We start from the raw sequence: 26,314 nt of genomic DNA, 5'->3' as shown, positions 1-26,314 counted from the left end.
GTCGTTCGTTGATTACCGTCTCTGTTCACTGTAATAAGTTTAGTGTCTGTGTTTTGCGACTGCACCGCAAAACCGTGCGATTAGTAGACGACTGGACGTGCCTCCCCAATGGGAACCGAAAACATTTGATCGCAAGGTCATAGGTCAACCGATTCCTCCACAGCAAAACACGTCTGACATATTCTGTACGACACTGGTGACGGCATTTGCGTCACATGACAGGAATATGTTGTCGACACACCTAACTGGTACACTTGGCGAATGGGTAAAAACATTCTTCTACCTTGCCCGATTTATGTATGCTTGTGGATGTAATAATCACTCCCAAAAAAGTGATGAAAACATAAGAGTTTGTCATATAAACTGCAACAAATGAATGCAACAGTTTCACAGTTTTCCTTGTGCTCTGTCAGATAATAAATGTCTGAAAATAAAAAATTAAAATTAAAATTTTCAGTCTGGGGAAGTCATGCACCAGGGATTTCTCGGTTCGCAGGTACTCACGATAACCACGGGCCCACGGCGATGCTATGTTCAATCTCTCCTTGATGTTGCCTATCTTACACATGGACTACTCAGTTTGTGTATTTTGCTTATTTTTTTCATAGTCCTACACAACTTCTTCCTGTTTTCTATATTGATCTGTGTTCAGTTTTTCGAGGTCTATCCACTGTGCCAACTTATAACTATATATGAGGCGGGTGCGATGGGGAGGTTCCCTTGTTAGAACTACTTAAACCTAACTAACCTAAAGACATCACACACATCCATGCCCCAGGCAGGATTCGAACCTGCGACCCTAGCAGTCGCGCGGTTCCAGACTGTAGCGCCAAGAACCTCTCGGCCACAGCGGCCGGCCTAAGTGCTAGTGTTATGATTTTATATCCGTGTTCATAAGCTATCTCGTCGACAACGTAGCTGTGTTGGGAACTGTGGCTTATGAAGCGATACGAGTTCTAATAATTCTACTATTTTCTCGGTATCATCTCCAATAACTTTGACTTGTCGTAACTACGGAATAATGTCTTTATTTCTAAAGAACGGTATTGGAGTCTTATCATTAAAAGAGAATGGTATGGAGCATTGTCAGGAATAATTGATGATGGATTTCCTAAACTTGGTAACAACGTATTTTCTAATCAGTTTAAAACTTGCATGATTCGTTTCCTCATTGAACTCTGACGTTTTCTTTGAGCTGAAAAGCAGTTGACACATGGGAGTAAAACTATGGCAGAAACCAGCAAGCAAAAGAATAAGTCTACCACCTTTGCCAGTGTGGAGTGCCATGAGATTAGATTAGATTAGATTAGTTTTTCGTTCCATAGATCCGTGTTGAGGAGATCCTCGTGTATGTGGAACATGTCACCATTTTTTATTTTTTATTTTTATTTGTAAGCTGAAATAACAATATTAATACCTTCTCCTTTATCGCCCCTCCAGCCTTTCGTAGCAGTATGTCATACTTTCACCCATGTTTCTATCCAAACAATGTCCTCGATATTAATGCCTTATGTTACACCCAAAAATTTGCATCGCCATATGGCTATGTCTTCTCGTTCTGTCAACATTTTGCAGTCTGATATATCTTCGTATTTAAAACAGAGACTCTACAGAACCAGTCGCAACGACGATTTGCTGCATTCAGAAATTTTGGTCTCACACACTGTGGCACGAAGCTTATAAGGTTATGATTATAACTGTGTACCGGCACATGACACCGAATGGCTTGTCATGCGGATGTATCTAGATCTGCCATACGTTTCTGAATACTTGTCCTCTTGCCCTGCATATGAAGACAAGAGTGCCCTGCTTCAGTTCTTTGTTTTCCAGTCGATTCATTAACCTTAACCGCGGCGGTGGTCCTTGCGAATAATTTGGAAACCGTTAAGAGCGGACCCTTATTTTCCGCCTCCCTCTAGAAGTATTCCTGCAGACGATTGTCCTTTAAACACTATTCCTGGCCCTTTGGAATAGTCACTTTTCACAAACAGCTCTAACCGAACACTTGAAATAAAATGGCCTTTTGTTGCAGCAGTTTCACAAAGGCGAACAGTTCGAGCACGATGCTGAGCGCTCTTACTGGAAGAAAGCAGCTTCAACGCGTGAAGTGTCAACTATCAAGTTATTTTAATCTACAGTGAGCCAAGCATGTAGTGTGGATGTATTGTTAGCTTCATCCCAGCACATTTTTCGTTTTCTTCTTCTGAAAAAGTCGGAGAAACATGATTGTTTTATTCATCACAGTTCAAGAACCATTTATATAAAATTAGATATTTGCAGCAGAATATCAACATTTAACGAACATTTTTCTATTCTTTTGCTTAGTGAAGAATTTTCAGTACTGGTTAACTTTAGTTGTTAAGGCGTAAAGCTCTGTTTATCATCCTAAATATGACAGTTCAATGAACGGTGACTCAGCAATGTTTTTAGCTAAACAGCAAGAGCCGTACAATTTGTTATTCCTCTGCTGTGTATGTTCGGCAATGAGAAAATTATGAAATGCTATAACTACGGGGTTTGGCAAAGTGGATAATAAATTACTGAATTTGTTTATGACAGGTATTTTGTGGACTAAGGAAGCCAATGGGCTTTATTTTCTGTTAGTTAATATACACGAATATTTAAGCTTCGTTTATTATCTCTGGTCGCCGTTGCCAGGGTATTCCTTTGCCGATGCAGTGTTATCCTTGATTGCTTGGTGTGAGGTAGTGTTGCCGGGTGTGGCGTTTCTTGTTTGAATTGTGTGTGTTAAGCCAATTTTATTCTAAAATGAGCCAAAAACATTTAAGCAGAGGTAAAATCAACGTAGTTTGCTATTTATTGTGTTGGAATTACTGTTTGTGCGCCCAAATACCAATAATTTTTATTGTTTCAGGATCCAGACTGCCACCGTTTCCTAAAGGAAAATTGAGGCTCTTTAGCATGAGATTTTGCCCGTATGCACAGAGAGTCCATTTGGTTTTAGATGCGAAAAGAATTCCGTATGTCTATTTTTCTAACGCATGTACATTTTCCTAAGTTCCTTTTATTGCTGTGTATAGTGAATTTCATTTTTTTTTTATTATTTTGCAGATACGACGTTGTTAATGTTGACTTGACGGAAAAGCCCGATTGGTTGTATGAGAAGAGCCCTTTTGGTAAAGTGCCGGCAATTGAACTTGAAAGTGGTGACACACTTTATGAAAGCTTAATAATTTGTGATTTCCTTGATGAGAAATACCCTAGCAGATCTCTGTATTCAAGAGACCCACTCAAAAAGGCGAAGGACAAGATAATGATCGATCATTTCAATAAGGTTTGTTTCCCATATGAAAATCTACTCAGTTGAATATAATATAAAAATAGCTGTTATACCCTTCAATATAGTTTTCTTTATTCCAATTCTTATATACGCAGAATTCGAGAAAAATTTACAGGGAATGCTGTTTACTGGTAGGTACTTACTGACAGTTAAAACGAGTTGGATAATTCTTAGGTAATATGTAATCTTTTATTAGTTCATCCTTGCAGTTGTGCGTGACCCATAGTAAATTTATTGCTCATGCTCAATATGTTGTAATTGTGATACCTAATGTTGAACTTTCAGCCGAAAGCTGTGTTAATATTTATAGGATACATGTAAAGCTGTTCCTGTGTATTGTTGAGTATGTATAATACATTGACTACCTTCCTGCAGTGAAGTCTTCAGAAAATCATCAGTTGATCTCGAACATGATTCAAATTAAACTACTTCATGGTATTTTTGTGAGGAGAATGCACCCAGTTGTATCATAACTTCGGAATTTTGTGACGTGTTTATCATTCAATTAAAAGTGTAATTGTAAGGAAACAGATTAGAAATGATGTTTGTGTTGATTGGTGCATTGAGAATAGTATGAACTTTTATAGTGATTCAATATATACAGAATAGGAAATATCAGTGTAATGATTGGTGTGCCTGAACAAATTAAAAAGTGACTGCTAGTTATCTTCCTTACTGCAGGTGCTGTTGAATGTAATATGAGCTTCATGTGACAACATAAGAAGTAGTACTTGTTTTTATGATGTACTGTGAATGTGCAATGCATTATTTTGTGAAAGTTCCATAAAACATTCATTGCTAATTCATGTTCTTATTTGCAGGTCATTCAGTCAATGCTCAAAGTTTATTACCATACAGCTAATTCCAATCTCAATGAAGATCAGTTAGAAGAATTCTTTCAGGGGCTTGATTTATATGAACGGGAACTAGTTGAGAGAGGGAAACCATTTTTTGGAGGTTGGTGTTCGTATGTTATTTCTTCACTTTCGTTGTTGTTGTTTGTATTACATTGAAATGTTGCTGTTAAAGCTGTGAATAACCAACGACTTTATTATCATTATTGGAGTATTTTCAATATGCACTGAAGTTAAGTGAGAGATTCTTTCTCCTTTTGAAATCTTGCTTGTGTTTGTCTAATACGTAATGTAGCCCAGGGTCTAGATTAGGTTGGGAGGTGACATTTATTTTGAGAATTTGTGAAGGTAAAAAATATAAATATGAAATAAATGTAGTGGTAACAATTTGACATCTGTCATCCCATGTTAACGTGTTTGTAATATAACTAAGTGGCAAGGCATATTCAGAAAATGTGTATTGCATAATAGCCAAATCTTGTATCCCCCTTTCTTGCTGCATTTTATTCTGTATTTCTTAATGTTAGTCACTTTTTTTAACTATGTAACTAGAGTCACATAATAAGAAACCTGAGCACAGAGTTGCTCCAGTCAAAATATAATCCACAATAGTGAATGGCCAGAGTGATTGTGGCTACACATCTGCTTATTTCAAAGATCACATCATTAAGAGGCAACACTTTAAGAGATGATGATGATTGTTGATGTAGTAGTTGGATGTGCTAGGGATGAAAATAGTGATCTGATTAAGTCTCTCAACTTGCATTCAGGGATAGTGAGATCACAACCACTCAGATTTGTGTTTATGTAATTGACATAACAGGTGGTTAATTTGATGCCACAACTGAATTCCTTTCTCAGTTTCTCATCACTCCATCTGAAATCTCTTTCCATAATTTAGTTCCAAAGAGTCAGATTTTCACCTTCCATCTTTGTGTATTCACATACTTATGTTTGAATATAACCTTTAGTGAGCTGGGGTGCGCAGAATATTTTTATCCAGATATATCTCGAGCTGAAACTATTGTTATCTTCCACTCCTTGTAGCCTATGAAATTGTGATTTATTTGAGTTCTGCCTAATCCACCTCCTCCACTCCTGCCATGAAGGAAAACTGACTACATTTCCTTTGTATCAAATCATACTTGAGCTTTTAATCTCAACTGGCAACTCCGTGGGTTTTCTTGAAATTTGTGCTTTTGCAGTTCTGATTTCTCTTCCACCAGGCAGCCAATCTACGGATTGGTAGAAATGAGTAGTTGTCGGGATACTTCAAGGCCAATAGTGTTTTCTACTTCTGACCATTACCAGTGTTGCAGATGTAACAAAACACTTAATGTGCAGCAAGATAGCAGCCATTACAGTAGGTAGTAAATTGCTTTTTTGTGTGTGTGTGGACTTGTTGGTCTACGGAGGTATTATGTTATGGAGTGAAGCAAGGAAGTTGACAATGTCACTGGTCGTTACTTTTACAAACCCATACAGTATAGGTAGCAGTAAATGTGATTTCTGAAAATAAATAAATAAATGAGTTCAGCGCGCGCGCGCGCACACACACACACACACACACACACACACTCACACACACAGTACCAGGTTTACATGAAATGTGCTGAGATCTTGTGTCATCCACACTTTGCCTTTGTGAGCAGGCAGGAAAATTTTGATTATTATGTATTTTTGAAGTACTCAATGAACGTGAATACATCAAACAATGGCCTCTTCAGTACTTCTGTGGCAGCGTTTCCTTTTAATTCGTATAATGGATGTTTCAAACTTGACTTAGCCCTTATTATTTTGTGCAGGGACAATTGATAATGATTAATTGTTGAAAATGTCCAGTAAATAGCATAAAACAAGAAATTACTGGACATGATCAAATAAATAAATATATATCATTATCTTCGATGTTGCCCCTTCAAACTACGTTTGTGTGATCTTGCTTCACACTTTGAGGTCAGTAGCATCCAACTTTTACCGTTCTGGGCAATTTTTGGAGATGTTCTTGGTTCACTGATTTAATTCCAGTATGCAGTAGAAAACAAAACATATGTTTTGTTGAGAAAAGGCTTTGTTGCTTGTTAAGAAAGATGCAGTTCTATGTTGTGATAAGAGTGAAAAGGAGGGAGTTCTTCATGTGTTTGTGGAAACGGCAAATGGGTTGCAACAACCACCTTCATACAGCTTCTCCTTGTGCAGACAAGGAATGCAAATGTATAAGAAGCACAAATAAATGAGGAAAGTTGGAGGAATAATGATTGTCAATCCAAAGATTTTTCTTCATCACTTGCCACTTTTCACTCTGGAAATTTTTGTTAACATGAAAAATTATGAGTTGCGCCATTTTTCGGAATCCACGTTAAACTGTAGATCTCCCTATAACTGGCTGGGTAAATCAGTTTATAGATCAGAGAAAGGCAATGGCATACTACCTCTCAAAAGGACCATGCTTAGTAAAGTACTGTGGTGTTCTAAACAACCTTCAGGCTGATGACATCTTTACTGTTGCTAATATTCATTTTAACCCAGTTGCACTTTAATTCCTATTAAGTGAGTGGAATGCGATTCAGATCCCTATTGGCTCATGCAAATTTTGGTTTTCCGTGGGCATATACCACAATAAGCTGTTTGTAAATGGACACACCTGATTTCCTTCCCCATTCTTATCCAACTCAAATTTCTTCTGTGTGCAAAGATCTCATTGAAATTTCATATTTCGCTCTTTGCCTTCAGTGTCCTTATCCTGATGGCAATTCCTGCAGTTGTGAGCAACAGTTCTGTCCCAACAAGAATATTCTTACATTGATTTTTATTATGCCGTTTTGCTACATTTCTGCGTTTCTCCTGTCTCTGCAAAACATATTTTCTACGCAGTTCAATGTGTGCAATTTGAGAGTACTTAAAGCTCCAAGGAGAAGCAAATCACTTGGTTTACTAAAAACGGTCAGAATGCCATTTATTGTTTAGAGTTACTTGGGAGGATTTGGTTTAGTGTGGTTTTCTGCCCATTAATTGAAATAGTAAAAGTGAATTAAGTTCTCCAGTGCAGCTCTGTAGCCCTCTTCCTGTTGGGAAGGTGGATTTTTGTGGAGGCCATTTAGCTCACAAATTTCCACTGTTCGTTCACATCTGTAATAACTTTGTGTTTTTCATATGGCTGTAGCATTATGAGAGGTAAAAATTGGAGTTTTTTTTGGGTGATGCAATACTAACCTCCCAATGCTATGACATCTGAACCAGCAGTGAGCCATCAGGGCAATCCTGACTGTTTTTGACGGCATTACTGATGATCAGCAAGCAACAAGCAGTCGTGATATATTTGTGACAATTTATTCTTTAAAAGTACTTTAGCCTCTGTGACAATGACTGACAAATCTAATATGTATTAGGGTAAAAGAGAAGAATTTCTGTTACACAATTCAGACTTTTGTAACATATAACTTTTTTCAGACTAATCATTAGGTTGTAATTGACTTTTTCATTTTTAGTATTTTTTCACTTTATCATATTCTGGTGAGCAGCTCTAAAATTTTGCATTAGAACGTCTTATACTGAGATGGGTACATTAAGATAAGGGACATGTACTCTGGAAAAGTGGGTTTCAAATCCTTGTCCCATCTTTCAGATGTAGATTTCATGGTTTTCCTAAACACTTTGAAGATGAATTCGGACATATTTCATTTGAAAAATGTTTGTTTAAATTTTTTTTTGCCCGTCATCCTGTGCTCAGTCGGAACAACTTAAGGTTGTGGTACTCCTTTAGGTATTGACCTGAGATCATCAGGGTGCAGGACACCCCTGTTTTCAGCTTTTTTATATGATGGCCATCACTTCATGCATTATACTTACAAGCTGACATAAATCACACAAATAATATTTAAATGCAGAAATAAAATGAAACTAATTGGACGATATAGGTCCCTGAAAAACTGGAATTTTAACTTTCTGTTGGCTAGCTGAAATGGAGTCTACAATACAAAAACACTAACTCACTCATATATCTAATATCAAGAACTAAATGTCACCAATGTAGGTCAAACTAAGTCACAATACCTGCCAATCAAAATCTAAGATTATTACCTACATGTAACTGCACAACCCCAAAATTCGTAAAATGCTGCAATAATACCAGTTTCAAAAGACAGACAGTTATGGACATCACCATGCATACCCTACATACTACATATACTGATCCCTGCTCTGAGATGTAGCAGTTTTGTTCAGCCTCACACCTTCTCCATACACTTCATAATTCACAATCTCAGATATCTGTAGTAATTTAACACTGGTCAACTTGTCATCTCACATGTGACAAGCACAGCCTATTTTTGGACTTTGTCGTATCTGTAGCTAATAAAAAAAATATACATAAAATTAAATCTCTAACCCTAACAACACGAACTAATAATTCCAAACTTGAAATTAAATGTATAACTGCCCACATCAAAATAAGTTACTAACAAGTGTCAATGTGAGAGAGCACCATTGCACACTTCGACAAGTCTTCTGATAACCAATCCATTTCAAATACACCCTCCCAACATGATGTTGCACAAGACAACACAGATGTATGATACTGCAAACTTTGTTTAACCATAGTCTTGACAGTACCCCATGTATTTCTTATATTGTGTATTTCCTATTTTCTAATGTTTCTCTCTAAGGTGACAGACCTGGAATGCTCGATTACATGATATGGCCTTGGTGTGAACGGTCAGATATGATGAAGGTTTTGGGTGGTGACCAATTTCTTCTACCCAGGGACAGGTTTAAGAGACTGGTGAGTAGCTTCATTAGTTGAAATAGCTTCCCTATTTCGTGTTGCTAAAAGTTTTTATAACAATTCTGTTTCTACAAAATAATTCCAGATGGAATGGAGGAACCAGATGAAAGAAGATGAAGCTGTGAAGGAAAGTTACTTGGAACCACAAGTACATGCAAAATACTTTCAGAGCCGTAAAGCTGGATATCCTGATTATGATATGCTTGTTAGCAATTGATGGAATATTGTATCAAATACAACGGGAACAAGATGTACTTGAAACACTAGAAATTTCTTTGGAATGTGTGCCTTCAGAGTGTTTGTAACTGATTGATATTAAGTTTTATTTTTATTTTCTTCATTATAGTACAAATGCATATTAAGCTCTTCCCACACTTTGGTGCAGGAAAATTTAATAATTTTTCTTGTTGTGATTAATTTGTTAGGAAGTCCAATTAATTTTCATGGTTTGTAAGAAACAATTTTGTTCATAAATCTGTTATATGTGATGGAGCTGTATGTATGGTGCAATGAATGTTTTGTGCGAAATATGGAGTTTAATATGATTTACTTTATTTTGTGGGCTTTCTGAAAGTCCATTATAGGAAGCAATATCTCACTTATGTTCATGGTGCTTGAATGTATATGGTACATTATGTAGTGTACAACGAGCCAATGATTGTATTATTTAGAATGGTCAGATTATTTATCATGTTGGCTATTGTGCCTAAAACTTATATCTGCTTTAAAGTTCAATGCATTTAAAAAGACTGTAAGAACTGTTCTAGAACCTCATTCCAAGCATGTGTAAAATGACTGCGTTATCTTATTATTTTTACATTTTAATTTATAAAATTTTGCATTTGAGAGGAAATAGATATAAATGTTCATTTGTTAAAGAGAACTAGGTTATTGATATTTATGTGATTGGTATTGATTTAAAAATCTTTTGCTTTTTAGTAAGAGCATTTAACAGTAGGCCATCAAGGGAATCCAAAACAAGTGGATCCATAACACATAGGGAATGGTTCTACTTTTTGGTGATATTTTTGTAACTAAAGATCATTTATGCTATATATGGTGACATGTGCAATGCATGTTGTGATGTTTTTAGGTGAACTTTGTTTAAACAGCTTTTGTACATGTCTGCAGACTTCACTGGTATATAGTAGTAAATTCTGGCTTCACTGGTTTGCTCTTTCTATATACAGGGAGTTTAAGTGGCAACTTCTGTTATGCTGCATTTCATCTGGATCAAAATTATTTATATTTAACAGTAAAACTCATCATCATTTGGAGTTGATGTGATTGCTTGTGTTGCACAAAAAATTACTCAGTGTTCATTGTAGTAATATAACTTTCACTATTTTAGAAACTTTTTTATGTTTGAGGTGAAAGGAAGACCATAATAGTGTTCACATATTTACTTACAATTGATCTAACTGATTAAACTACACCTTATTTTAGTATGTAATGTGTTTCTAACATGGCATTATAACCTTGTTTGTGCCCACTAATTGTTTAGTCTGCTTAATTAGAGCTTTTGTCAATTTGGCTAACTATCGATAGTAACACAATTCTTACTGTAAGTGTTCACAGGTGTGCTGCTTTAACACTGGTGCTTAGATTGTGATGTAGTATTCCTGTATCCACTGCATTATGTGCTTGCTGTGATAGCAATTTCACAAGAAGTGTATGTGCCTGGAAACTATATGGTGCTTTGAACTTTTTTTCTTATTAATAAATTTCTTTGTTAAACAGTTGTAATGTTCTATGCAAATTTTCTCTTACTGAGATTCTGCACACTGCTGTTGCAACTGCATCTGAGGAACACCAAAATACTTTCTGTGATGTAATGTATTTACAGACTAATATTTAATTAAAGGTTTTTGTAATGATTAAAAAATGAAAATTGTGTTTTTTTTCTATGTCTACTGTGAACCCAAGTTTAAAATTCAATTTATTGTTTTACCTTTCACTTTGTAACATACAGTATTATTACAATACTCTTCTCCCTTAAATTTTTTGTTTACAAAATGAATTCTGTAAATTGACAAGAGTTCCATACGTCTTCATCTTTCATATTCAGTCAAATATTGGTGTCCATCTGCCATTGAAACTAAAAGGTATAATTAAAAACAGGCTCAGCATTTCCTACAACAGAGGAACATTTCTATCTGTAGTCTAACCATATTATGTATTTTGATTTACAATTTATCAACCACTTTTATAAGGCAGAAAAGTGGCTCACAAGATTGTAAGGTGAGAAGGTAATGTAACAGATTAAATCCAGATACTGCATTTATCTTTATTTTTTTTTGGGGGGGGGGGGGGGAATCTTTGGTCTCCACTTGACTCTAGTTGATGGAGTGGTTTTGCTCAGTGTCATTCAACAGACATATTTACCTAATCCTTACAGAATATTAGTGTATTTATGTGACTGAAGTGAAGACTTTTCTAGCAGACCAAGCTTAGTGTGTTTGCAATGGGGACACAACAGAAGTAGGAGGGGTGCCTCAACAGGGTGGTGAGGACTAACACATGGATTAAAAAACTGACACAAAGTAATATGATGAATGAAACTTAAAGCATGTAAACATGGGGGAAATGTTGGATTATGTTACTGCTGATTTACTGTTATGAACATGCTGTAGGAGTGGTATGTGTTACATAAAATTTAGGCAGGTACATCCAATGAAGACAAAAAATTTGATGTTTTCTGCCACATACATCTTGCATAAAGTTCACTAATTTTTTGATAATTTAATTTACATGGGTGGAGTTTCTCAGCAGAATCTGCAGTGATAAGAGAGAGGGTAAATTGAAGGCAGTGAATGGACAACTCGCAAAATTCCTTTGGCTGTGTTGTGAACCATTTCCGAACGTTTTATTTCACATCCTTACCCAAGATAAATAGTTTGCCTCTCAGGACAGTCTTTAGGTCACCAAAAATGACATAAACACAGGGAGAAAAACCCAGATTGCATGGAGGGTGACTAAGGAAGGACATCCCATTTCAACATCTACATCATATTACACAAACCTCCTAGCAGTATGTGGTGGAGGGTACTTCTGGTACCACTAACTGACCCGTCTTACCCTGTTCCACTCCCAAATGGTGCATGGGAAGAATGATTGTTGGTAAGCCTCTTTGAATTTTCTCATCATTTTATGAGATGTATGTAGGAGGAACTAATGTGTCTGTAGCTTCCCGGAAAATACTCTCAATAGTAAACCTCTCCATGATGTGCAGTGCCTACTCAAGAATCAGTTGAACAAGTGCCTTGTAAACTACTTCCTTCGTTTGCAGGAGTTCTTTACTGTGTTGCTGTTTGGGGCTTTCCAGTTCCTTGGAGCAGGATGACCTTCAGTGAGCTGGTCTGCTCATGTAGATTTGATCATATGGTGGTCAAGGTTTGTATGACTGTGCATTCACCATGCTGTAGAAAGTTTCTTTCAAAGATGGAAGTGGCCATAACATTTCCCACACTTGGGTGGACAACCCTAAATTTTGATGGTGGTAGCCCTGCATACAATGCAGGCAATGGAGACTTTGTTGTTATGACTCCGTTTTGAAGTAATGGCATCGTGTCTCGTCTCCAGTGACCACTCGTGACAGGAACTCATTTCCTTCCCTCAAATAATGCTGCAGACATTTAAGAGAGAGTCTCATTTCGGTGTGCTTCCTGCACTCTTGAAAGACTGTGAGGCATCCACTTGGCACAAACTCTGCAAAATTTCATCAATAACGAGGGCATCCACCTGCTGGGCAATTTCAGTCAACATCATCCATCCTTTCCTGAATTAATTGTGCCATACCTTGATCCTTGCAATGGACATGCAGTGCTTACCATTAACTTGGTAAATTTCCATTCCCCACATGCCTTCCACTGTCAGGAAAAACACCATACCTTTTACTCTGTTGAAGACTTAATTTCGCTATTCAAAGCATGATTATCTGCCTAGGATGGTCAACATGTTCACTCTGACATGAGGATTTGTGCCTGTCACTTTCTAGCAGTGAATTTAGGACCACAGGACTCTGATAGGGACTGTGTTTTCCTCTGCAGGGAATGACATTACAATCCATTCAGCAGTTTCTGTTTTACAGCCTCTGGCTCATTTCTTTTTGAATGCACTGTATATTTCAAAAGTTTTCACTGTACTGGGAGTTTCAAAATGAATATCAGGGTTTTAAGGTTTTTAAATTAAACATCAAATGAAAAAACAACTCAAACCATTTTTCTCAGAAGTGGTCAATTTGAGCACAATTCATCACACAATACACACCAAGCTGATAAACACTTTCTTCCCAAACCTTGACCAGTGTGTCTGGAATAATTGTTGCAATAACTGCTTCGATCTTTTTTCTTAAGTCATGTAGATCAGCAGGTAGCAGAGGCACATACACATAGTTCTATATGAACCTCCAAAGGTAAAATTTACATGGTGTGAAATCGGATGAACATGGTGGCCATGCAGAATAAGCTCTGTATTTGGTCCCTTGCAGCTAATCTAGTGGCCAGGTACATCATTTAACCAATAGTGTACTGAGCTGTGTCAGTGAAGTGGTGCACCATTCTGCTGCCAAATAATGTTAAGTGTTTCAGCTTGTTCCAATTGAGAAAGGAGCTGTACTTCTAGTGCATCAAAATAAACAAGGGTTATAGTTGCTCCTCAGAAAACAAAAGGCCCTTAAACTTTATGCTGGGACAGAGCACAAAAACATTGAGTTTACTGACATCTCATTGCAACTGTACCATCTCATGGGGATTTTCTGACCCCCAGATGTGCACATTACGTGTGCTCACATTTCCACTTACATGATGTCAATTTGTCACTGAAGATGACACAATTCAGAAAATTTTCATTGTTGTGCAGCACCATTTTGTTTGGAAAGTTGGCATGTAAACTGTGTCTGTAAGCTTTAGAGCTTGTAACAATTGCAGTCGAAGCTTTGAGTTGATGTTTCATTTGACATATCTATAATTGTAAGTTGAATGTAATAATGCTACAAAGACTTAAAACCCCAACACTTACTTTGAAACACCTTGTATTTCCTCAAGCAAATGGCCTTGCCATAGTGGTAACACCTGTTCCCATCATATCACCAAAGTTAAGCGCTGTCAGGCGGGGCTAGCACTTGGATGGGTGACCATCGGGTCTGCCGGGTACTGCTCGCAGGTGGGGTGCACTCAGCTCTTATGAGGCAAACTGGGGAACCACTTGACTGAGGAGTAGCAGCTTTGGTCTTGTAAATTGAGTGGTGTGTTGACCACATGCCCCTCCATATGGGCATTCAGTGGACTGAGGATGACATAGCGGCTGATCGGTACCGTTGGGCCTCATGGTGTATTCAGGTGGAATCTTTTTTGTATTTCCTCACTGTAAGAACCTTTGTTTATTGTTATTCATGTATATATTTGTTGGTAGCTAACATATGTTGAAACAGAAAATTTTACATTTCAAGTTCCACATCATATTTAATAATTTACCATCTTATTGCTATATAACTGTGAAGCTCATGTGGATCACTTGGAATTGGTGAGTAATCCTATACCCACCGTAAGTAATATAAATCTGAAGTTTTTGAATACAATTTAATGGTTCGAAGAATATACAATATAGAATTTTTATTTCTTGCTTAGGTTATTTTTTACAGCAAGTGATAGATTTGAACATTTAAATTCCTTAACACTATAAGTGTACGTATCAACTAACAATTTATGAAGTTGTTTCTCGAAAATATTAGGTAAATCTCTCATTAATGGTGTTAGCGTGTTACATGGCTTCATTCCTGTGTGTTTAAAACTATGCTGTATCTTATGTAGTCTTATAAATTCTGTTTCTAGTCTCATGGGAATGGATAGCTGTTCTGTTTATTTTTTTTAAAGAAGTCATGTTTTAATGTAAAGGGAAGATACAGTCAATATGTTCAAATCTTTACTGTTTTTGACATGATTCTCGGCTTGTAATTTCTGCCATTTGAACACTGTTAGAGCACCAAGTGACCAATCAGCACACGGATATCTGAGCATGAAAGATGTATCGGACTAAGACAGCTCACCAAGTCAGCAGTGGCAGAACACCAGGATGAGTGTGGCAAACAGATTGATTTCGATGAAGCTCGTGTACTTGTGAAACAGCCTCTCACTTTCAAGAGGAAGATTAGAGAGGCAATAGAAATAGCCAAGTGACCGATCAACATGAACAGAGAAGACGGCTACCGACATCTTGGCTACCAGCAATAACAGTGCTACAGGATGATAGCTCGTGTGAAGCAACACACAGGTGCACGGGAGTCCACAGCAGCCGCAAGTACATAGAGTACTGGCGCACCTCGGCCGGCGCTAGGAAGCAGGAAAACAATGCCATGTCACAGCTGCCATCTGGTTTTCCATTTGCTGATTTCCACCAATTACAAGCAGTAATGCAAAAACCAGTAAAAAAGTCAGGTTTCCACCAATGAAAAGAAATAATAAAAACACCAATAAAGACTTCTAACATTCCTCCCCTTCATCCTAAATAGACTATCAGACTTAGGTAACAGCCATGTGTGCAGGTATGTAAGAAATAAGGTTTTTTTCCTTCAACAGTAAACAAAAATACCCTGAAGAAGCTTGCTTGCAACAGGGACTGAAACATAGGTAGTTTTATAATATTAACAATGCGGTCACAATCCCAGAAATTTTTTATTGAATGTGACAATGGCCGTGAAAGCCTACGTTTATGTAACAAAGTATGTTTTCAGCATTTTCAGGAAAGGGGCATAGACTGAATATCAGTTTTGTTAGTCAGTATTAAGGAAAATACTGGATTACAAAACCAGCCTTTTCACATTGCATACTTCTCGTTTTGATTATTCAAATCATGCAACCAAAAGGAAGATACATCAGTGAGACTAAATGCATCATAATAGTGTATTAGATATGCATTTAAGACCAGAAAAACATCTGAAAATACCTTCCTGGCACTGGTTTTTTAATTTTGCCTGTCTGCAACTTAACAGAAATTTTCTATAAAATATATAGACACTAACGTTTCGTAAAATAGCCAACAAACAATAACTCAAAGGGAATATGTAGTATAAAAGTTACTTGGGCAAAAGCAGGGGACATAAAAAAAAATTCTCAAGAATATTTGAAAATACAGACAGTAGGGAAACAGATCAATGGTTTAACACCTCTTCCTGTCTTCCTTTTTTTATGTAGTGGTTCCACTTTAGGAATTTTTAAGCATGTTGGAAAGTTGCCAGTTAAGGAGGAACATTTGCAAGGTAGGTCAGTGGTTCAGAGATTAAGTCTACACATTTTTTCGTTGAACCCATAATTTTTTTGTGCCCCCTGCTTTTGCCCAAGTAACTTCCATACTACATATTCCCTTTGAGTTATTGTTTGTTGGCTATTTTATGAAACGTTAGTGTCTATATATTTCTTGGAAAATTCATGCTTTGAAAGAAAAAATAAATAAATTTATTATGGGTCCAACAACCCCCCCATTAGGCTTCCATGCTATAGAAAATTTTCCTTAGTAGGATTTCGTATTTCTCATCTCTACAACAACGCAAGTTAGTTTCTTGTTGGGTGGTATTATTGATATTCACAACAATCAGTTTACTTTCAGAGGAAGTGATTGTTGATGTCAGTCAGCTGTTATTTATCTTGTAAACTTGCAGTGAGTTAGTGCAGTTCCCAACACGTAGGCCTCCAGTAACCTTGGTGCCCTACATAGCAAATACGAAACCAAGTAAAAACTTACTGATGTTGTCAACAATCCACCACGATAAAGGCACTGTTGGAGGAGAGGAAAATAAAACTGAGGTAAATGCATATTATAATTCCACTAAAGGTGGAATTGATATCATTGATCAAATGGCGCGTATGTACACCTGCAAAAGGGGAACAAAGAGATGGCCTCTATCTGTATTTTATTCTTTCATCGACATTTGTGCTATCAATGTAACCACCATATTCATCCAGCAACATCCAAGAGGGAATGAGAACAAACACAACAAACGCAAGCTGGAATGGAACTAGTGAAATTGCAGGTAGAAGAAAGAAGTGCGAATGCAAGAGGATTATCTAATCAAACTGTTCAATCAATGGAGACTATTCTACAAAAGAAAATCAAAGAAGTGACAACAGAAGCATGTCCGCCTCCTGCAGGGAAAGGTCGGTGCCATATTTGTGTAAGAAAAGCTAAAACAAAGAAGCAGAAGTACAACAACCTAAGGAAACCAAAACAGTATTGTGGACAGTGTCATAAACATGTGTGTAACACACATTCAGAAAAAATTGTGAAGTGTGTCTCTTGCCTTGAAGTTGAGGACTCAGAGTAGTCTATTGTATATGAACAAATCTATATTTTGTATTGTAATATGTCAAATTTTTATTCACTCAATCCAATATGTATAACAATTAACAACATTATTAAACTGATGCCTTAGTTAAAATACGTAAACCATTTTGAAAGTTGTAATTTTTCGCCAATAAACTTATTTAATACCTGTGGTGCTTATTAATATATGTAAATACTGTTTCATGTCAACATAGTTGAATGGCTGTTGCCTTTAAAAGTGCTTGGAATAACTTCTACATCTAAAACATATCCTTTAAAATTGTACTTATCAACTTATAATCTCCATTGCTGTTAATTACTTTACTGTGCAACTGCTTCACACTGATGTTCAGTGACATGGCTCACAAAATGGTGAGTGATTGGGGACACCATTCCTAACTGGACCCTATCTGCTTAATATCCACTGTCCAAGTGTCACTTGCACAAGTACGACCCTTGTGAGACATATTTACTTGTGCTTTCATACTATAATGTGATATATTACACAGGAGTGTGAGTTTCTGGTGCTAAACTCAGCAGTGATAGACACAAAACCAAACTAGTCCATGTAATGCAATTATATGTTTGTAGGCAAACACCACATTGATTCCATAGTCAAATCTTTTCAGTTTGCTGTTGAAAGTTGCCATCAAGTGCCCCCCCCCCCCACTGCCCCCCCTCCTTCCCTCCCCCACTTTGCCCTCCCCCTGGTAACGCAGAGTACAGAGCAGAAGTGAGACTAGTGAGGCTGCTCTGCTGTGGTTCCACACAGGGTGTTGTGGTGGTTGGTAGGCATTGGGAGGCCAGCTTGCATGGCCAGCTGTGTCATGGCTGGTCACAAAGAAAGGCACAGCTGGCATGTTTCTCAGTAATTGATGGAGGTCAAGGGCACATATTCTGAAGCAATGCAGTCTTGGAGCCAAAAAGGTGCTCATGGGTGACGGTCCGCACAGCAAAGGGATGTCTCTATTCAGTGCCCGAGATCCTGCAAAGATGCACACAGCAGAATCATAATGGAGAAGTGGCCATCTCTGGCAATACTGGCCAGGATATTGTCCCTGTCAGTGTCAACTGGTATCTCAAAGAGCAAAGCAAAGCGATGTGGGTGGTGAGCAAGTCATCAAGTGTAGGTGGCAAAGCAGCGAACACAAAGATTGTGAGGTTGCAGAGTTGGACTGAGAGGTCCTCAAGGCAGAAGACAGAAATGTTGACAGTGAACACAGGAGCACTAGGTGGGGGGGAGAGGACAGGGGGTGCAGGAGGCGGCTGGTTTACATGAAGTGCACTTGTGTATCATAACTGCTTCTTCCTCAGGGGAAGCTTCACATGAGTGGTCAGTGTAATGGCACACACTGGGGGTGAAGGGGGTTGTCCCACTGAGACACTGGGAGGAGTCATCATCACACGGGGCAGGGATATCATCAAACATCACTTCTGAATCAGTGGCAGTAGCTGAGGAGGTCCCATCATCCAGCATCCATGCAGGTTTCACTCTTTTGAGGAAAAACATATGGCTTTTACTGTTGAGTAAGATACCCATGGTGTTACTTGTATAGTTGCGCTATGACCTAGTATACTGTGCAGACCTAAGTATGGTGGCTGCAGTGCCACCTGGACTGTGTTGAGTGTAAAATGATGAATTTGCAGTGAGCCAATTTGTTTATAAATAAACACCCATGGTAGCGTGTGTGGCCATAGATCTGCGGAGTGTATGTTAATGATATGTGAGCAGATGCAGTCCAATAGAGTAGGGAGCTCATCTCAGGCAGGAGCTCGGAGTATTCTACAAACATGGTCAATACTATTAGAGCCTCACTATAGAGGATATCTGCAATGAGAACATTCAAGTCATCTTTCTGGGTAGAGTGAATGGCAAGTAATACCCACAACGAGGTCTCTGACCAGGAACCATATGGAACATTAGAATCTTTTTGAGTACTCAGTGTCAACATTCTTCAAGACTGTTTCTCTGCAGATGGTATACTTTTGTAAGAAACATGCCAACACTATACAAGGCACATAATTTGGCAAAGGGCAAGGAGTCGAACTGTCATTCCTGGCTGGTGGTGATAAATGAGGTGAAAGCACATGTGACTGAATCAAACATGATGTCCGAATGAGATACAGCCTTGACTCATAAGGTTATCTGATTGATGGCTGAAAGAATACACCTATACCCCTATGAAAGAGGGAGGGGGCCTACTATGTCAGGGGCACAAATCTAAGGCATCCCTTCAGTATGTTGAATTCACCTAGTGGTGGTTGTGTATTATGTCCAACCTTTCTCCATTGACGTGGAATGCAGGTACATGACCATGTGTAGCAATTGTGTTTCACACCAGGCCAAACAAATTGTTCCATGATGAGGTTGTTGCGTTCATACCTGAGTGTACGAGCTCATGGACAGCCAAAAAAATTGTCTGATGGAGAGGGCCTTGGACGATGGGGCGTAGGCTGTCCAAAGATACATCACATAATATAGGAATCGAATATCATGGAAGCTGGCAGGACTCATGGATCAGCACCAAGCTAGGGTCTTGTTGCAGGTTTCAAAGTTTGACACTGCCTGTCTGCATGCTGAGCCTGTTCATCGAAATCTAGTGGTGGTCCATAACCACATTGTCTGTCCCCTGGAAGCACTGAATGTCAATGAAATATTGACTAATCAAGTGTGTGTGGGAGAATCTCCCTAGTGGCAAATTGTACGCTGGGTTGCAAATAGTATTGGCGTGGCTTATGGTCTGTAAAAGTTGTACAAGTAATTGATCATCCTTAAGTGTCCTCATGAAAGTATCTGCTGGATTCATAAACTGTGAGTAACTCATGGTCGAATGGTGCCAACTGGCATTGGGAAGCTGTGAGTTTCTTCATGAAGAACTAAAGTGGTTGGTTTGAATCACTGACATGCTGCTAAGGGATAGCAGTGATTAAAATGTCACTCTTATCAGTTGAGATTGAGTTACATGTGTCTGGGAATGGGTGCATGAGGGTGACAGTGTTCAAAAGCTTAGTAATGAGAGTGCTGAATGTTTGAATAATTTTGTATGACCACAGTACACTACCTTGCCCAGAGGTGTGTTTTCCAGCTAATGTACCTGTGAGATGTGCCTGGATAGAGGCAGCATTGACCCAATATCTGCAGTAGATAGAAATTTGCCATACTGAGAAAATGGTACAGATCACTGTAAGTCAAAGATAGGGGGTGAATGTCTATGAATTCGATGTGATCAGAAGTCTGGTGTATGCCATCAGCAGTGAAAGTGTGACTGAGAAAGGTTACACTCATATGACCAAATTGCCATTTGCTCAGGTTGATGACGATGATAATGTTTGGTTTGTGGGGCACTCAACTGCACAGTCATCAGCACACATGCAAAGTCCCAATTTTTGCACAATCCAATCAAGCCACTGTCATGAATGAGGATGATGATGCTGAAATGAGGAGGACAGCACAAACACCCAGTCCCTGGACAGAGAAAATCCCCAACCTGGCCAGGAGTCAAATGCGAGACCCCGTGATCCAGAGGCAGCAACGGTAACCACTAGACCACAAGCTATGGACATTTGTTGTGGTTGATTTCTATGCCTCTGTCATTTAGGGCTGCCCAGACCTTGGCCAGATGGAGTTCATTTTACTCAACAGAGAGGAAAAATAAGAGAATATCTTCAAGGTAGCAGTAGAAATATGGGAGACTGTACAAAATAGAGTTGATGAAACTTTGCCCTGGGCCACATATTTTAGACTGTAAGGCATAAATCAGAACTTGAATAGGCTGAATTGTGCAATGATGGCCATTTTAGCAATGTTGTATTTCAACATAGGGATCTGAAGGTACACTTTTAGGCAGTTAAGGACACTAAAAAATCATTACACAGTTGGGTGAAGTCCTGGGTGTCGGGGATGGGGTAGTTGTTGATAATGATGCAAGCGCTTCATTTCTGATAGTCACCACACAACCAAAACAAACCGTCTTTCTTAGGCACAAGGTGAATGGGTGATGATCAGTTACTGTCTGATAGGTGCACAATACCCATGTTTAAAAGGCCACTTTTATGTGGCGTAGTTTTTCAGGTATGGTGTGTTGAGCCTTCTGGAGAGCCTTATGTCATGGTATCCTGTGATGGGTACTGTTAGTGATCACACTTAACTGGACGTCTTTTGTGTGCACAGAAGGAACACATGTGTCCTCACATGCAATGGTAGCATGATTGTATGATGCCCCAGCAGGGGCACATTGGCTGCAGGAGTTGTGTTGCTAATGTATGTTGGCCATGAGCTGGAGAGGCAGTGAAGTGTGTGATGAACATGCGACAGTTTCTCCAACACAGTGTCAACCAGTTGTTTCAGCTCAATATTGTGGGCACATAGGGCACTGGCGGAGTATTTGAGTGTGATTTTGATCAGCAAGGAAGCGAGGAAAGCAGTCAATGAAGAGCACTCAGAACGATGAGCAGAAGTGGGTCAGTATTTTGTGAAGTGATGGGGGTCAAACAACCAAACAAACCCAAAATGCAAGTGCCAGTAGCATGGTGCAGTAAGGATACCATCTGTGGATCCAGAGATAGGCCAAACTGCTTGAGAAAACTGATCTCAAGCACTGGTTCATCAACATCTATGAGCTGCAAGGAACGAATATTCAAATGAAAGGTACTGTTCAGGAACATTACATCAAAATAACCCATATGCTGACAATATAGTAGATTTGAGACCAAATGAAGGTAAGTCTCACTGCCTCCTTGATGCCACATTTGAGGAAATTATCAAAGTTCTATAGGGTGAAGGTGGTACTGCTGAAGGGACGCACAGGGTACATATGAAACACTGAGTGGGAATCGGAATACGCACATGAAATGGAGTGACACGGTAGTGCAAGGAAGGTCTTACCAGAATAATTGACACTTGCATGAGTAGGATCAAGGAGAGCTTTAAGGTGGTCTGCTGGGTTTATGGTAAGCAGGTACACAAAATGGTGAGTGTGCAGAGATGCAAAAGCAACAGTAAGCAGTATAATAATTAATTAAACTCCAGGCGATGATTACAAGTGTGATTTGTGACAGGGCAGGTCTGTGGTTGCTGCTTGTATGTGCCACCCTTAATGGAAAACCTGTGTGCAGATTATTGAACTTAAAAAGTGTTATTTTGGCAGTTAATTATAAGCACATGCACAAATAGAGAAGATTGTGAGCAGAGTCCAGAGAGTATTGGATGGCAAATGAAACCAATTGAAGTGTGAAGAGTTGTGCTAAGATTAAAGTAAGTGCTGGAGAATTTGCCTGGAAGGCTCAGTGGTTCATGCTGATATTCAGGACAGCAGCATATCCCACAGTGTTTCTACTGTGCCAATGAAAGATGGTCATGTAAAACCCTTAATTTACGATATTAGTGCTAGAGGAAAGACAAAATACTGTGCACAGGTAAAAAATACAAATGTAAGCACAGAAAAGCCACAAGGTGATGGTGGGTGAGTGGTGGGGAAGGGCCCATTTACATCTTGGTGTTATGACTTGGATGCCAAAGAAGAATACGAAGAACTCAGGATGACAATGGCTGTTGTTCGAAAAAGATAAACAAAAGAAGATTTCATGGAATTACTTAATTACTTACTTACTTCTTGACTTCTGGATTCTAATTATCTGTCTGTCAATGAGTTTGTTTGTTAAGTACTTAAATGTGAAGTTTAATTGATATCTTGAAAGTGTTACGGGGACTGTTAAATACAGAAGGATTTTGAAAACAAGTAGTTACATGGTTTCATAGCTAGTGGGTAGCAATCATAATCTTCCATTATCACAGTACTTTCCTGCATATGGTGGAGAAGTTCAATACAGCTAGCTATGAGGGTACTGCATAGCAGGACCACAACTACAAGGAGCAACATGAGTGCAAAAAGAGAAAATTCAAAAGTAAAGATAATTACAAAAATTACAATTGACAGATCACATTCACAGAATTGTTACACTGGTTAAGTACTGCCCAGCAATGAATACTAGTAGTAACATTCCAAAAGTAAATATGAAGGTGACAGAAAATTTAGCTGCCAATTGCATCCTTGGAGACAATTGGATTGTTATGACGAGATTGGTCTAGAGTTCAGTTTTATTTTAAATTTTGTCCTCAAAGAATTTTGTCCTTTTGCCCTCATGAACAGAAGACCACCTTGTTTTCCACAGGTGGGGTACAGAAAGGTGAAAAAGGGGATCAATATAAGGGTGAACTGTCAGAACAACAACTGGCACACTTGGATGAGGTATTAAGAGAACAAATCAAAGGAGTGTGTGCCGAGTTTTCAGATACTCTCAAGGACAAATTAGGGGTTACTGGATTACTAGAGTTCCATATTAAATTATCAGACAAAGTACTGGCAAAGAAAACACCTTATAGATTATCTCCACCTAGGACAAAGCACCTCCCACCACGAACCATGGACCATGCCATTGGTGGGGAGGCTTGCGTGCCTCAGCGATACAGATAGCCGTACCGTAGGTGCAATCACAACGGAGGGGTATCTGTTGAGAGGCCAGACAAATTTGTGGTTCCTGAAGAGGGGCAGCAGCCTTTTCAGTAGTTGCAGGGGTAACAGTCTGGATGATTGACTGATCTGGCCTTGTAATACTAACCAAAATGGCCTTGTTGTGCTGATACTGTGAATGGCTGAAAGCAAGGGGAAACTACAGCTGTAATTTTTCCCCAGGGCATGCAGCTTTACTGTATGATAAAATGATGACCGCATCCTCTTGGGTAAAATATTCCGGAGGTAAAACAGTACCCCATTCGGATCTCCAGGAGGGGACTACTCAAGAGGACGTTATCAGAAGAAAGAAAACTGGCATTCTACGGATTGGAGCGTGGAATATCAGATCCCTTAATCGGGCAGGTACGTTAGAAAATTTAAAAAGGGAAATGGATAGGTTAAAGTTAGATATAGTGGGAATTAGCGAAGTTCGGTGGCAGGAGGAACAAGACTTTTGGTCAGGTGAATACAGGGTTATAAATACAAAATAAAATAGGGGTAATGCAGGAGTAGGTTTAATAATGAATAAAAAATAGGACTATGGGTAAGCTACTACAAACAGCATAGTGAACACATTATTGTGGCCAAGATAGACACAAATCCCACACCTACTACAGTAGTACAAGTTTATATGCCAACTAGCTCTGCAGATGACGAAGGAATTGATGAAATGTATTATGAGATAAAAGAAATTCTGCAGGTAGTGAAGGGAGATGAAAATTTAATAGTCATGGGTGACTGGAATTCGAGAGTAGGAAAAGGGAGAGAAGGAAACACAGTGGGTGAATATGGATTGGGGCTAAGAAATGAAAGAGGAAGCTGCCTGGTAGAATTTTGTGCGGAGCATAACTTAATCATAGCTAACAATTGGTTCAAGAATCATGAAAGAAGGTTGTATACATGGAAGAACCCTGGAGATACTAACAGGTATCAGACAGATTATATAATGGTAAGACAGAGATTTAGGAACCAGGTTTTAAATTGTAAGAAATTTCCAGGGGCAGATGTGGACTCTGACCACAATCTATTGGTTATGAACTGTAGATTAAAACTGAAGAAAGTGCAAAAAGGTGGGAATTTAAGGAGATGGGACCTGGATAAACTGAAAGAACCAGAGGTTGTACAGAGTTTCAGGGAGAGCATAAGGGAACAATTGACAGGAACTGGGGAAGTAAATACAGTAGAAGAAGAATGGGTAGCTTTGAGGAATGAAATTGTGAAGGGAGCAGAGGATCAAATAGGTAAAAAGATGAGGGGTAGTAGAAAACCTTGGGTAACAGAAGAAATTTTGAATTTAATTGATGAAAGGAGAAAATATAAAAATGCAGTAAATGAAGCAGGCAAAAAGGAATACAAACGTCTCAAAAATGAGATAGACAGGAAGTGCAAAATGGCTAAGCAGGGGTGGCTAGAGGACAAATGTAAGGATGTAGAAGCTTATCTCACTAGGGGTAAGATAGATACTGCCTACAGGAAAATTAAAGAGACCTTTGGAGAGAAGAGAACCACGTGTATGGATATCAAGAGCTCAGATGGCAGCCCAGTTCTAAGCAAAGAAGGGAAAGCAGAAAGGTGGAAGGAGTATATAGAGGGTCTATACAAGGGTGATGTTCTTGAGGACAATATTATGGAAATGGAAGAGGATGTAGATGAAGATGAAATGGGAGATATGATACTGTGTGAAGAGTTTGACAGAGCACTGAAAGACTTAAGTCGAAACAAGGCCCCCGGAGTAGACAACATTCCATTAGACTACTGACAGCCTTTGGAGAGCCAGTCCTGATAAAACTCTACCATATGGCGAGCAAGATGTTGGAGACAGGTGAAATACCCTCAGACTTAAAGAAGAATATAATAATTCCAAATCCAAAGAAAGCAGGTGTTGACAGATGTAAAAATTACAGAACTATCAGTTTAATAAGTCACAGCTGCAAAATACTAATTCGAATGGAAAAACTGATAGAAGCCAACCTCAGGGAAGATCAGTTTGGATTCTGTAGCAATGTTGGAACACGTGAGGCAATACTGATCCTACGACTTATCTTAGAAGAAAGATTAAGGAAAGACAAACGTATGTTTCTAGCATTTGTAGACATAGAGAAAGCTTTTGACAATGTTGACTGGAATACTCTCTTTCAAATTCTGAAGGTGGCAGGGGTAAAATACAGGGAGCAAAAGGCTATTTACAATTTTTACAGAAACCAGATGACAGTTATAAGGGTCAAGGGACATGAAAGGGAAGCAGTCATTGGGAAGGGAGTGAGACAGGGTTGTAGCCTCTACCCAATGTTATTCAATCTGTATATTGAGCAAGCAGTGAAGGAAACAAAAGAAAAATTTGTAGTAGGAATTGAAATCTATGGAGAAGAAATAAAAACTTTGAGGTTTGCCGATGACATTGTAATTCTGTCAGAGGCAGCAAAGGACCTGATAGAGCAGTTGAACAGAATGACAGTGTCTTGAAAGGAGGGTATAGGATGACCATCAACAAAAGCAAAATGAGGATAATGGAATGTAGTCGAATTAAGTCGGTTGATGCTGAGGGAAT

General features: G+C 38.7%; 1 protein-coding gene across 1 annotated transcript; it reads left to right on the top strand.

The window, feature by feature from the left end:
• Positions 1-2,503: 2,503 nt before the first annotated feature.
• LOC126269683 (pyrimidodiazepine synthase-like) lies at positions 2,504-10,829 on the top strand. The gene is made up of 6 exons (XM_049974010.1): positions 2,504-2,794; positions 2,876-2,981; positions 3,073-3,295; positions 4,123-4,258; positions 8,820-8,935; positions 9,024-10,829. Exons 1-6 carry the CDS (start codon positions 2,770-2,772, stop codon positions 9,153-9,155), a joined length of 738 nt encoding a protein of 245 aa, XP_049829967.1. The 5' UTR covers positions 2,504-2,769; the 3' UTR covers positions 9,156-10,829.
• The last annotated feature ends 15,485 nt before the right edge of the window (positions 10,830-26,314 follow it).

The sequence above is a fragment of the Schistocerca gregaria genome, chromosome 1 (genome assembly GCF_023897955.1).
Source record: "Schistocerca gregaria isolate iqSchGreg1 chromosome 1, iqSchGreg1.2, whole genome shotgun sequence".
In the NCBI taxonomy this organism is placed as follows: domain Eukaryota; kingdom Metazoa; phylum Arthropoda; class Insecta; order Orthoptera; family Acrididae; genus Schistocerca; species Schistocerca gregaria.
Note: the sequence above shows the minus strand (reverse complement) of the source record. Positions and strands in the feature narration are given on the sequence as shown.